This window comes from Bison bison, unplaced genomic scaffold (assembly GCF_000754665.1).
Source record: "Bison bison bison isolate TAMUID 2011002044 unplaced genomic scaffold, Bison_UMD1.0 scf7180017864367, whole genome shotgun sequence".
NCBI lineage: Eukaryota > Metazoa > Chordata > Mammalia > Artiodactyla > Bovidae > Bison > Bison bison.
In genome coordinates, this window is record NW_011494939.1 from 4,972,741 (window position 1) to 4,987,430 (window position 14,690).

Sequence of the window (14,690 nt, forward strand, 5' to 3'; positions counted from 1 at the left end):
ATGGGGAAACAGTGGAAACAGTGTCAGACTTTATTTTGGGGGGCTCCAAAATCACTACAGATGGTGACCACAGCCATGAAATTAAAAGATGCTTACTCCTTGGAAGGAAAGTTATGAACAACGTAGATAGCATATTCAAAAGCAGAGACATTACTTTGCCAACAAAGGTTCGTCTAGTCAAGGCTATGGTTTTTCCTATGGTCATGCATGGATGTGAGAGTTGGACTGTGAAGAAGGCTGAGTGCCAAAGAATTGATGCTTTTGAACTGTGTTGTTGGAGAAGACTCTTGAGAGTCCCTTGGACTGCAAGGAGATCCAACCAGTCCATTCTGAAGGAGATCAGCCCTGGGATTTCTTTGGAAGGAATGATGCTAAAGCTGAAACTCCAGTACTTTGGTCACCTCATGCGAAGAGTTGACTCATTGGAAAAGACTCTAATGCTGGGAGGGATTGGGGGCAGGAGGAGAAGGGGATGACAGAGGATGAGATGGCTGGATGGCATCACTGACTCGATGGACGTGAGTCTGAGTGAACTCCGGGAGTGGGTGATGGACAGGGAGGCCTGACGTGCTGCGATTCATGGGGTCACAAAGAGTCGGACATGACTGAGCAACTGAACTGAACTGAACTGAATGGCAAAATTTCAGGGTTATACCTATGCTCAGAACATTTCTAGCATTAAAAAAAATTTTTTTTTTAATTTTTGGTTGTTTTGGGTCTTTGTTGTTGAATACAGGCTTTCACTACTATTTGTGGTAAGCAGGTTCTTCATTGCAATAAATGGGCTTCTAATTGTGGTGGCTTCTCTTGAAATTTCTAGCCTTTGATTAATGTTGCTGCTACTGCTAAGTCACATCAGTTGTGTCTGACTCTGTGTGACCCCATAGACAGCAGCCCACCAGGCTCCCGTCCCTGGGATTATCCAGGTAAGAATAATGGAGTGGGTTGCCATTTCCTTCTCCAGTGCATGAAAGTGAAAAGTGAAAGTGAAGTCACTCAGTCATGTCCGACTTTTCATGACCCCATAGACTGCAGCCTACCAGGCTCCTCCATCCATGGGATTTCCCAGGCAAGAGTACTGGAGTGGGTTGCCATTGCCTTTGTTGATTAATGTTAGTCTTTCTTTATTCCTAATCAAATGCTTAATGAAAATTGATGTATTTAAATTCGATACATTAGAGATAAGAATAAAAGATAAATCTCTTAGAGAACAAATTACCTCAGCAACATTCATGAACTCTTAAAACCAAGATTGTCTTAAGGTTGGATCTTGGTAGAACATTCAATGAGAATATTGGAAGAACATCATGGTGGCAGCTAATGTCAGTACTTATTTCTTTTTCTTTCCTCAAAAACTTTTCAGCTCTATTCTCTACAACCTCAAAGAAATGTATTCCTTGGGAAAGATCAAACCTCACCCAACAGCAAAAGGAGTAATATCTATGAGATCCCACCCTCCTCCTGCTGGACAATCCTCAGCTCATTCTAGTCCTGGATGAGGCTTTGGAGATGACTGAGAAGTGAAGTGGCTCAGTCGTGTGTGACTCTTTGCGATCCCATGAACTGTATAGCCTAGCAGGCTCCTCGGTCCATGGAATTTTCCAGGGAAGAGGACCAGAGTGGGTTGCCATTTCCTTCTCTAGGGGATCTTCCCCATTTGGGGATCGAACCCAGGTCTCCTGCATTGCAGGCAGACACTTTACCACCAGGGAAGCCAGGGGATGACTGAGACTTTAATATAATTCTAATCAAGTTCAAGAGGCTGGGCCCTCCCAGTGAGACCTCCCCCCCCCCCCACCCCAATGAAATCTAGACATGCAAGTGAATTTGCACCTTACCTGAAAGAATGGCAAATTGTCTGTGAAGTTGTTCAATTATATCCACTGCCACCAAGGGCCTGATTTCCTGCTGCATAATTTCATCTGTACAAGTGAAATACAAATTAGGTTAAATTCCTGCAAATTATAAAGAGAATTTAAAGGAAGAAAGGGAAGTTCCACCACTAGGGAAGTTTGGGATGTGGTTATCGAGATATGGTTACGGGCACATTATTCTCTTGAGAACTCAATTCCTGACAGGCAGGGATGGATCTGGTTTGATGCTTAAACACATGAGCACAGGAATAATTTCTAGTGCCTCTCCCAAGGTTTAGGGAGGGATCAATACAAGTAAGAAACCCTGGAGTTCAAGCTTCAGTAGCTTCACAGTAAACCTGCTAGGATGGTTTCATTACCAAGGCAGGTGCTTAGGGTCTGCTCACTCCTTTGGGTCTGTAGGACATTTTAAATACAAACAATGAAAGTAACCAAAGTTCATCTCAAACTGGGTCATGAAACCAATCTGGGACTTAAAAAGGCTCTTTGATTTTTATTCTTTTCCTCACTTCCTTCCTTTCTGCCTCTCTCCTTAGTCAACTCCATTCCTTTTTTTCCTCCCTTCCAGAATACTTCACGGAGTCTCTTCCAACTGGCAAACATGTTTAAGGATCTTAAATAAAGATGATCCTCACTGAACCAAATGTTACAGGTTTCCAAAGCAAAAATTCAAATCTTTCAAGCACAAACTTACAAATGTCCTCTAACCCCAAAGAGTGATTTATAATCACTAAGACTGCTTTTACCCATTTAGGGAAAGGGGACTAGTGAGAAGGGAAGACTGAGTGGCATCTCTTAATCTGGCCTGGGCAGAGGAAGACATTTTCATGCTTTCTTTTTTTTTTTTAAACAACACTAATCCATTATTGAAATGGCTTTCACATAATAATGTCATACCCGGGAGACGCACGCTGCTGACTTTGTCTTCGTGCAGCCCTTATCACTCTCTGGAGAACTATCTCTCCCCTGGGCACAATGGCAACTCTTAAGGAAAAACTGATTGCACCAGTTGCAGAAGAAGAGAAAACGATCCCAAACAATAAGATCACTGTAGTGGGTGTTGGACAAGTTGGTACGGCATGTGCCATCAGCATTCTGGGAAAGTCTCTGACTGATGAGCTTGCTCTTGTGGATGTTTTGGAAGATAAACTCAAAGGAGAAATGATGGACCTGCAGCACGGGAGCTTATTCCTTCAGACACCAAAAATTGTGGCAGACAAAGATTACTCTGTCACTGCCAATTCCAAGATCATGGTGGTAACTGCAGGAGTTCGCCAGCAAGAAGGGGAGAGTCGCCTGAATTTGGTGCAAAGGAACGTTAATGTCTTCAAGTTCATCATTCCTCAGATCGTCAAGTACAGTCCTGACTGCATCATCATTGTGGTTTCCAATCCAGTGGATATTCTCACATATGTTACCTGGAAACTAAGTGGATTACCCAAGCACCGTGTGATTGGGAGTGGATGTAACCTGGATTCTGCTAGATTTCGCTACCTTATGGCTGAAAAACTTGGCATTCATCCCAGCAGCTGCCATGGATGGATTTTGGGGGAACATGGCGACTCAAGCGTGGCTGTGTGGAGTGGAGTGAATGTGGCAGGCGTTTCTCTCCAAGAACTGAATCCAGAAATGGGAACAGACAATGATAGTGAAAATTGGAAGGAAGTGCATAAGATGGTGGTTGAGAGTGCCTATGAAGTCATCAAGCTAAAAGGATATACAAACTGGGCTATTGGATTAAGTGTGGCTGATCTTATTGAATCCATGCTGAAAAATCTATCCAGGATTCACCCAGTATCAACAATGGTGAAGGGCATGTATGGCATTGAGAATGAAGTCTTCCTGAGCCTTCCGTGTATCCTGAATGCTCGAGGGTTAACCAGTATTATCAACCAGAAGCTGAAGGATGAAGAGATTGCCCAACTCAAGAAAAGTGCAGATACCCTCTGGGGCATCCAGAAGGACCTGGAGGACCTGTGACTTCCGGCTGCAAGGCTGTAGGAACTGAAAACTGGTGTGATTAACCACGAGCCTTTAGTTTGCGTCCATGTACGTGGAGCACAGTTCGCTTTTGTCTTCCTAAGTCTGTGAATCTGGGCTCCCAGAATCAAAGCCCATGCTTGCTTTAATGCTTGCAAGATGAGTCCTTGAACAAATCAAATAAACCACCTAGCGTAGTGTGAAAAAAAAAAAAATGTCATACCCATTAATAGACCTCAGCCATTCACTTAAGCCCATCTAAGTAGCTTGATCAGATTCCATTAAAATAATGTATGATTTCTTTAATTCCAGCATGACTTAGCTACAGATTTATTTCATACTGAACTTTATTTTTTTATTTTTTAATATAAATTTATTTATTTTAATTGGAGGTTCATTTTCATGCTTTCTCTGCCTATGACATTATTATCCTCATTTAACTATTTCCAAAGGAACCTCAAGAAATGAACCAGTTATTTTTTTACAGCAGTAAACATCAAGTTAGATTAAGGCACAAACCAAATAACTTTATATGTTGAAGCTAAATAGGTTATCTCAAGTGCATGGAGACAGGGTAAGGTGATTTTCTAATACTGATCAATCCGAAGGTAATATTTGGGAAGCTCCTCCCAAAGCCTTGGTTTTCAATTCTCAGCTTTGGTGTGTAGGTTATAGATGAGGCATATGGAGATGTACCTAGACAGTCAGTCAGTTCAGTCGCTCAGTCGTGTCTGACTCTTTGCAACCCCATGAATCGCAGCACGCCAGGCCTCCCTGTCCATCACCAACTCCCGGAGTTCACTCAGACTCACGTCCTTCAAGTCAGTGATGGTGCTACATAAACACTAGCTCTGTCCATCACTCTGGAAAGGCCTTTCCTATATTTGCTTTCTGGAAGTCTTATAAGGGGGGGTGCTATTCAAACCCCAAGATGCTTTTCAGTGAATTCTACCACTTTTTCTGGAGGGAGGAGGGTAAACCCAATACATTTTCCACTCTAAATTCACTAAAAATTCAAAGACTCCTGTATCACTGTCACAGGTGTTGCCTCCTACAATCAGTCTGCATGCAGTAACAACACTAAAGTCACTATTTTACAAAACAGGAAGGGCCTTCTCTGTTAGATTTACAAAGTAAAGCTTCTAACAGTAAAAAGATATGAAGTCTGAGATCTGCTTGAAAATATTCCAGAATTCCCTTCTGCCAAAAACTACAAGGAGTGGGAGATGGCAGGTGGGGTTTGGGGGGAGATGAAACCGATTGACAAAATGTGGATAATTGTTGAAGCTGGTTGATGGGTCCTTGGCAGTTCATTATACAATTCTTTTGCATATATTTCTGTTTCCGTAATAAAATTTAAATTACAAATGGACAACAGCATAGAAAGTTTAAGCATAAATAGGAGTTATACAATTGAAGAGTTTTTCAGACAATCTCCCAGTGATCTGGGTAATTTTTCCATACCTGAGGCAGTCTATTTGAGGGAAAGTGACCCCAGAGAAAAACCAAGATCATAAGATGCAATTTATTGTTATTTTACCTCAATATTTGAGGTGTGCTTTAAAGTAAACATTTTGATTTTTAACATTTGTTTATTTATTTGGCTGCCCCAGGTCTTAGTTGTGGCACATGGAATCTTTTAGTTGTGGCATGTGAACTCTTAATTGTGGCACATGGGATCTAGCTCCCTGACCAGGGCTCGAACCCAGGCCCCCTGCATTGGGAACATGCAGTCTTAGCTGCTGGGCCACCAGGGAAGTCCCCCTAGTGTAAACATTTTAAATTAAAGAGGTAAGATCTGAAAGAGACAAGTGAGTTAAGCTAACCATCCCCCTGTCCCATCTCATTTTTTAAGTGAAGAAATGGAGAGATTCTGACCTTGCTTGTGGTCACACAACAATTTCAGTGTGGAGCCTGAGTTAGCCCTGGATTATATGACTCTAAGAGGGCAAGCATGATAGAGTTTCTAGACCCTTCAGCCTTGAGGAGCACTGACTTCTGCCACTCCTGAGATATCAACTGGTGTCTCTCATCTTGGAAATTGCCCAGTACTCCAAAAAGATGTTCTCACCTGCCTCCTATGGTTACAAAAGGAACAATACTAAAATTGACAATTTGTTTTTCCAAGAATAGAAATGAGCTGATTTGCCTTTGGCCCCAGTTTTGCTGAGAATGGCATAGTTATCCTTGAAGACTTCCCAGGTCTCAGTGAAGGGACTTCATAACCTAACCTTGCCTGCTGCAACAGAGCATGAAGGTTTTTCAAACTCAGTGCTGACTGAGCACATGGAGGAGTGACCTCAGACACTGGCTTTAGTAACGCCTGACTCCTTCGGGCCGTGCTCAGTTCAGCCTCACTCATGCTCTGTACCAGGACAGGCACGTAAGACCAGCCCTTGCTGCTGCAGGCCCTGCTACACACTCCTGTGGAGATGGGGCAGGGAAGGGAGTGCAGGAACTCTTTGGTCTAAAGGAACACCTCCCCCTGCAGTGAGAAGGAAGCTGCCTCAGATCCACACAGCCCTGCATGCTAAGGGCTGTTTCCGCCAGTTTCTTGCTGGGCAACCATGGCAAAAACATGCTGAACCTCAGGGTCCACATGTATAAAATGGCTTTTCCTTCTCCAGGAATAGCTAAGCACAGCCAGTGACAACCCACTGACGTGGTGGACCTGCTGCAACCCTGCAAGTCCCTTGGTCCTGTGAGGAGGTTTCCTGCTTGCTATTTTGGATAGGTGTAGATTAAAGTTTCTCTCTTTGTATCCCACACAAGGCAAAGGGAAGTGGTAAGTGAATTTTGACACAATTTCTATCCTATGCAAAGTTACAAACAGGCCTGGAAAAAAACTTATCCCATTTCAGTCTCTGATATATATACAAATGTGTGATTATATGCTACCCTGGAGCCCCAGTTCCAAAAATGCAGGAAGTATCCACAAAGGCCTTTGAAGTGATGGAGTGTACCCCAGCATATCCCATAGGAATCCAGCCATAGGCAGCAAGCAACACATCTTTGTTGTCCACCACCCCCCAGCCACCCCCAACCCCTGTCTGAGAGCAATACAGACTTTGGGGCAGGACCCTTACTACTGACTGCAACCTCCTCCTCAGAGTAGAGGGCAGGAGACAGGCTGATAACACCTGATGCAGTTTAACTGTTGCAACTAGCAAGAAATAAAGGGCAATGAAACACTTAGCCTATGTTCTTGCTGTTCTGAGACTTGGGTCACAATGGGATTTAAAAGACTCAAGTATGGTCTGAGGAAAAAGGAACCAAAACATAAATAAATAAACTAGTCATGAAATTAAAAGATGCTTGCTCCTTGGAAGGAAAGCCATGACAAATCTAGAGAGTGTATTAAAAGTCAGAGACATCACTTTGCCAACAAAGGTCCTTATAGTCAAAACTATGGTCTTTTCCAATAGTCATGTACAGATGTGAGACTGTATGTGACTATATGTAAGCCCAAGCCTTTTTGGACTATAAAGAAGGTTGAGCACCAAAAAATTGATGCTTTCAAACTGTGGTGCTGCTGAAGATTCTTGAAAATCCCTTGGACAGCAAGGAGATCCAACCAGTCAATCCTAAAGGAAATCAGTCCTGAATATTCATTGGAAGGACTGATGATGAAGCTGAAACTCCATTATTTTGGCCACCTGATGCAAAGAACTGACTCACTGGAAAAGACGCTGATGCTGGTAAAGACTGAGGGCAGGAGGAGAAGTGGTTAACAGAGGATGAGATGGCTGGACGGCATCACTAACTCAATGGACATGAGTTTGAGCAAATTCCAGGAGACAGAGAAGACAGGGAAGCCTGGCACGCTGCAGTTCATGGAGCTGCAAAGAGTCAGACATGACTTAGTGACTGAACGACAAAATTAATAAGGGGGAAATGTATGATCTGCAGAGAAGGCAATGGCACCCCACTCCAGTACTCTTGCCTGGAAAATCCCATGGACGGAGGAGCCTGTAGACTGCAGTTCATGGGGTCGCTAGGAGTCAAACACGACTGTGTAACTTTCAAGTAGACAACCTGAGCGACTTCACTTTCACTTTTCACTTTCATGCATTGGAGAAGGAAATGGCAAGCCACTCCAGTGTTCTTGCCTGGAGAATCCCAGGGACGGGGGAGCTTGGTGGGCTGCTGTCTATGGGGTCGCACAGAGTCGGGCACGACTGAAATGACTTAACAGCAGCAGCAGCAGTATGATCTGACCCAAGAAGGAAGGCAGACCCTAGTTTGACAGACTGTGCTACATATTTACTTTGCCCAGAGAATCTGGTAGACAGAAAAGATGGAAGGATTCGCTGTTAGCTGAATTAGGAATGGGACCAGGATCTCCATTCAGCCACTGTTCATGACACTAAAGAGAGCACTAGCTCTGAGCCAGCCCTCACAAGACACTTTACAGATAACTCATTTTTTAGTTACTAATGACAAAAAAGGAATGCACCTAGCACAAAAATGAAACTCCTCTTGCCATTCCATCCTCCTAGCCCTGCAACTAGAACAGACTTGACTGCTGAGAAAATACTTACAGACCAGAGGCTCTGAGGAATCAGTTGCTAGGTTGCTATAAAAAGCCATCATGGCATCATGCTGTGTTTCACTTGTCTCACTCTCTTTTTCTTTTTGACTGCACTGGGTCCTCATTAGCTGTAGCATGCAGGTGGCACGTGGGATCTTAGTGCCCTGACCAGGGATCAAACCCACATCCTCCACACTGGAAGATGGATTCTTAACCTCTGGACCACCAGGGAAGTCCCTCACTTCCCTTACTGGCTAGGTTAGAAAGAACACAGACTCATTTTCCTTCTTTTATTGAGTCCTGTGCTATAGCAATACTTAACCTGAACCAGATGAATTAGTATTGAAGTCTTGTCCATTAGTTAACATTGAAGAAGAGGCACTTGAAAAGCAGATGAAAGAATTTTTTAAGGAGAAATTTAGAAGATTTTAAAACCCAAAAACACTAAAAAATGTCCAACTTCTAATAGTCAAATAATGTAATTAAAAGAGCAATAGAATATCTCATTTCACCGTAAAGCAACATACAGCGCTGGAATTGTGCTGGAAAACAAGTACTTCTGCATAGCCTTGGGAGTGAAGCTGGTAGGGTCCTTTTGGAAACTAGTTTCACAATACTTTACCCAGTGATTATTGCAGAGATTACATACCAAACTTCTTATTTATATATATAAATTTATTTAATCCTCAAAACAACTCTAACAGCAAGCAATATGGAACTAGATTTGCTGGTCCAAGGTCAAGGAGAATGAGAATTTGAACCCAGTTCATTCTAAACTCCAAAGCCCAACATCTTAACCATTACAATACAGAGCCTCAATACACAGTCATCAAAATCTTCATAATCTTTTACCTATTCATTCTATATCTGGAAATATATAGAATGAGAAAACAACAAAATAAAAACTCTGCACATAAAAATGTAGACTAGAATATTATTTATAAAAGTAAAAAAATGGAAGAATCATGATGCAGTTATGAATATCATGTTCATAGAAAAAGATTTAAGATATAATTTCAAGAACAAAAAAATCATATGTATGGTAAGATTGAAGCCAGTTTCAAAAAGAAAGAAGAAAGCATGTGATATGTGTGTGCACACATGGATACAGGCATCTGAGAAAGGAATACATAAAAGAGTTGTGTGAGATCCTATGGTTACCCCCTTCAGTTTACATGGAGAAAAGTATACTCTGTAACCTTTTTTATGCTAATAGGACTTTATTGAAGTACAATTTATATGCAGTACAATGAGCAAATCTTAAGTGTAGAGTTTGATGAATTTTGACACGTACGTCAACGCAACTACAGTAAAGATCAAGATGAGAAACATTTCCATCCCCCTAGGAAGTTTCCTTGTCCCCTGTCCCAAGCCCTGTACCCCTCCCTCCCATAGACCTATGTGTTAAAGGTCACACAGGTACCTCTGTCCTCATGATCCAGAGCTCAGTACTGGTAGGGCACACTGTACCCTGAAGAGCCACTCTCAACACCACTGGGGCCCCAGGGGAAGACACCGCCACATGTCTTGGTCTATAGCCTCAAAAGAAAAGGCGAACTGTATCCAAATGCTATGATGGCTTGTGGGCTGTGCCACTGCTGATGTCAGGAACAGACACTGCTTCAGAGTGCTGGGAGGACTGGAGCAGCGGAAGTGCTTAGGTAAGAGAAAAAACAAATTAATTAACTTGTCAAAGTCTTCCTCTCAACATGGCATGAATGCTGGAGATTCTTACATAATGAAACAAGCACTACCAACCATCAACATTCTCACATTTTTCCTTCCAATTAATGATGCAAATATATTCAGAATTCAAACTCCTTGAACACAATTACATTTTACTTAGATCACATTTAGTTTAGATCTCTGCTGTCAATGGAGCTCAACTTATGTGAAAATCTCAATTATAACAAGTGTGTTTGCTGACATGATGAGAAAAAATAATGACTTATGGATTAGAGATCTCTTTATGATTCATCCAAATTTCACTAGCCCATCAACACAACACTCAGATGTATGCAATAATTCAATTTATTCACCTTTGCTATTTTCAGATTTTTACTCATATAAAATCCATACCTCTTTGCATATTTTAAATCTTGTTCTTATGGGGTATGTTTGTCAAGGAAAAAGATAAAACAGTACATTTTATTTAACTGTGGCTTGTGGGCCTCTATTTGTATACTCTTGCCCCAGGCTCTGCAGATGGTGGTTTAAAATTCCTTTGAGAAGTGATGAGATATTATTAGGTATAAGGATTTCTGTTTTTGAATGCTTATCCAAATCTCTTTTCTTTTATTTTTTTTCATTACCAAAAAAAAAAAAGGTTTAAGATTCTTGATTACTGTACACATCCCACACTGTGCCCTTGCATGAGACAAGCACTGCACCAAGGTGGAAGTTTTTATGCAAATAGTTTCCTTAGCAACAATAGATGGAGATGATGTTCCCCTCAGGGCTTCCCTGATAGCTCAGCTGGCAAAGAATCTGCCTGCAATGCAGGAAACCCCGGTTCAATTCCTGGGTCAGGAAGATCTGCTGGAGAGGGATAGGCTACCCACTCCAGTATTCTTGGGCTTCCCTTGTGGCTCAGCTGGTAAAGAACCCAGCCACAATGCAGGAGACCTGGATTCAAACCCTGGGTTCAGAAGATCCCCTGGAGAAAGGAAAGGCTACCCACTCCAGTATTCTGGCCTGGAGAATTCCATGGACTGTACAGTCTATGGGTCACATAGACTATAGAGTTGGACATGACTGAGCGACTTTCACTTTCACTTTCTTTCTGTAGTCCTTCATAACTCCAGGAGAGGCAAACTAGCTCTGCGCCTGTGGTATATTGAATAAAAAGCAATCAAAGCCCTGCAGGAAATAAAGAAAATCTGTGAAAATACTTGATCCCTCCCTACTTTAAGACTGTCAAGTTTTAGCACTAGGTTTCAAAGTGACATGACCTGTATTTTAATCAATACTGCTCCAGAGCAATGCTCTCAAATTACAATGATATATAAATCACATGCATTTTAAAATGCAGATTCTGATTTAGTAGGCCTGGAGTGGGCCCAGGGATTCTGCATTTCTAACAAACTCTCTTGATGCTGCTACTTTAACAGACAAGCAAGCACATGTTGAAATCTGACTTTAGACTATCCATGTTTCTTCCCAGTTGCTTACAAAGATGCAGCTCAGAAACAAACAAAAAAAGCAACTTTTAATTTGAGTTTTCCACTAGTGCTTCTCCTGTCATTCAATAAAAATGATCATCTATATGTATTCAAAGTATTTTTGAAACTGAGATTGACATGGTATAAACGTACACTTCCTTCTGTGTTGATTTTAAGATCAGCACCCTAGGAAACAAGCCAACCCTGCCATGAGCACTTTTTTTACGTCTCCTTCAAGCACCAAGTCCCACCCTACTGCTCAGTGTGGGCCTCTTACTGCTTACCTACCATCCTCATTCTAGGACCACTCCCAGCCTGGGATTCAAGAGAAAAGCAGTGTCTTGGGTACAATAATAAAATATGATCACAATAATAAAATATGATCTAATGTGATGAGATGAGAAAACTAAAAATATGACTAATGCTCATTCAACATGGCATTCTTCCATACATTCTTCCAAAGTTTCACATCTTTCTAAAGCTCTTAAGAGGGAAAAATATCTTAACACAAAGGAATCAAAATAGTATGACCTTACACATTTGAGCAATACATGGATAAATAATTTTATTTTTGCTTAAGAAAAAGCCCTGGAGGCTCTGGCTAAACATTCCTTCCCTCCTCTCTCAAGTGTATTTATTCATTCAGGTACTATGAAAGTAGAATGAAAAAAACTGGACTTGCATCCCAGCTCTGTCACTAGCCGGCTCCTCAATCTCCAGGTTCTCCCTCCATAAGATGGGAACAGCCTTCTAGAAGGCTGTTGGGAGTATTATTACCATTTATTGAGTACTTTCTACCCACTGAGCACTGTGCTACATGCTGATAAAATAAAAATTCATATTTTTGAAAATTTATGAAAAATTTAAATGTAAAAGTTTTTCCCTGCTCTTTGGCCTCCTCTTTCCCTTTCGGTATTCCTTATGCCTTAACCAGACCTCCCCAATAGCAGAAAAACTTGCTCAGCCATAAAGATTAACTTTTCTTTTATGGAACCAGATATACAACTCCCTAGACAATAACATCGGAGAAGGCAATGGCACCCCACTCCAGTACTCTTGCCTAGAAAATCCCATGGATGGAGGAGCTTGGAAGGCTGCAGTCCATGGGGTCGCTGAGGGTCAGACACGACTGAGCGACTTCACTTTCACTTTTCACTTCTTCAATTTTCATGCATTGGAGAAGGAAATGGCAACCCACTCCACTGTTCTTGCCTGGAGAATCCCAGGGATGGGGGAGCCTGGTGGGCTGCCATCTATGGGGTCGCACAGAATCGGACACGACTGAAGCGACTTAGCAGCAGCAGCAGCAGACAATAACATTCCTTTCTCAATCCTGTAACCTTGTCTGTGCAGACATCTTTGGTGAACTCTGTATTCAATGTCAATATATCATTTCCTTTAAAGACAGCAACTGGTGCAGAACAGATTAGTCACCTGAGCAGATAGTGGGCTGCATGCAACTAATGGGAGTTCTTAGCTTAAATACTTATTTATGACCTTATTAATGTTCAGTTCAGTTCTCAGTTCAGTCACTCAATCATGTCAGACTCTTTGTGACCCCATGAACCACAGCATGCCAGGCCTCCCCGTCCATCACCAACTCCTGAAGTTTGCTCAAACTCATGTCCATCGAGTCAGTGATGTCATCCAACCATCTCATCCTCTGTCTTCCCCTTCTCCTCCTGCCTTCAGTCTTTCCCAGCATCAAGGTTTTTTCCAATGAGTCAGTTCTTCGCATCAGGTGGCCAAAGTATTGGAGTTTCAGTTTCAACATCAGTCCTTCCAATGAATATTCAGGACTGATTTCCTTTAGGATGGACTGGTTGGATCTCCTTGCAGTCCAAGGGACTCTGAAGAGTTTCTCAACACTACAGTTCAAAAGCATCAATTCTTTGGCACTCAGTTTTCTTTACAGTCTAACTCTCACATCCATACATGACTACTGGAAAAAAAAATAGCTTTGACTAGACGGACCTTTGTTGGCAAAGCAATGTCTCTGCTTTTTAATATGCTGTCTACCATATTGGTGATCACTTTTCTTCCAAGGAGCAAGCATCTTTTAATTTCATGGCTGTAGTCACCATCTGTGGTGACTTTGGAGCAAAAAAATAGAATCTGTCACTGTTTCCATTGTTTCCCCATCCATTTGCCATGAAGTGATAGGACTGGTTCCTCTGCCTTTTCTAAAACCAGCTTGAACATCTGGAAGTTCACAGTTCAAGTATAGCTGAAGCCTGGCTTGGAGAATTTTGAGCATTACTTTACTAGCATGTGAGATGAATGCAATTGTGAGGTAGTTTGAGCATTCTTTGGCATTGCCTTTCTTTGGGATTGGAATGAAAACTGACCTTTTCCAGTCCTGTGGCCACTGCTGAGTTTTCCAAATTTGCTTGCATACTGAATGCAGCACTTTCACAGCATTATCTTTCAGGATTTGAAATAGCTCAACTGGAATTCCATCACCTCCACTAGCTTTGTTCGTAGTGATGCTTCCTAAGGCCCACTTGACCTCACATTCCAGGATGTCTGGCTCTAGGTGAGTGATCACACCATCGTGATTATCTGGGTCATAAAGATCTTTTTTGTACAGTTCTTCTGTGTATTCTTGCCACCTCTTCTTAATATCTTCTGCTTCTGTTAGGTCCATACCATTTCTGTCCTTTATCAAGCCCATCTTTGCATGAAATGTTCCCTTGGTATCTCTAACTTTTTGGAAGAGATCTCTAGTCTTCTTCATTCTGTTGTTTCCCTCTATTTCCTTGCATTGATCACTGAGGAAGGCTTTTTCTTATCTCTCCTTGTTATTCTTTGGAACTCTGCATTCAAATGGGAATATCTTTTCTTTTCTTCTTTGCTTTTCACTTCTCTTCTTTTCACAGTTATTTGTAAGGCTTCCTCAGACAGCCATTTTGCTTTTTTGCATTTCTTTTCCATGGGGATGGTCTTGATCCCTGTTTCCTTTACAATGTCATGAACCTGTGAACCTCCATCCATAGTTCATCAGGTACTCTGTCTATCAGATCTAGTCCCTTAAGTCTATTTCTCACTTCCACTGTATAATCATAAGGGATTTGATTTAGGTCATGCCTGAATGGTCTAGTGGTTTTCCCTACTTTCTTCTATTTAAGTCTAAATTTGGCAATA

At 41.8% G+C, this 14,690-nt stretch overlaps 1 protein-coding gene and 1 pseudogene across 3 annotated transcripts in view; one reads left to right on the forward strand and one right to left on the reverse strand.

The window, feature by feature from the left end:
- MCF2L2 (MCF.2 cell line derived transforming sequence-like 2) overlaps window positions 1-14,690 on the reverse strand; it is a 260,492-nt gene that overhangs the window by 200,804 nt on the left and 44,998 nt on the right. For both annotated transcript variants that reach the window (XM_010855660.1, XM_010855653.1), the window contains exon 2: window positions 1,839-1,922. In XM_010855660.1, coding sequence (XP_010853962.1) covers window positions 1,839-1,922 — 84 coding nt within the window. The remainder of the gene's footprint in view (window positions 1-1,838; window positions 1,923-14,690) is intronic.
- Window positions 2,780-4,066, forward strand: LOC104999999 (annotated as a pseudogene). The gene has a single exon (XR_826682.1). The product of XR_826682.1 is annotated as an L-lactate dehydrogenase B chain pseudogene (transcript).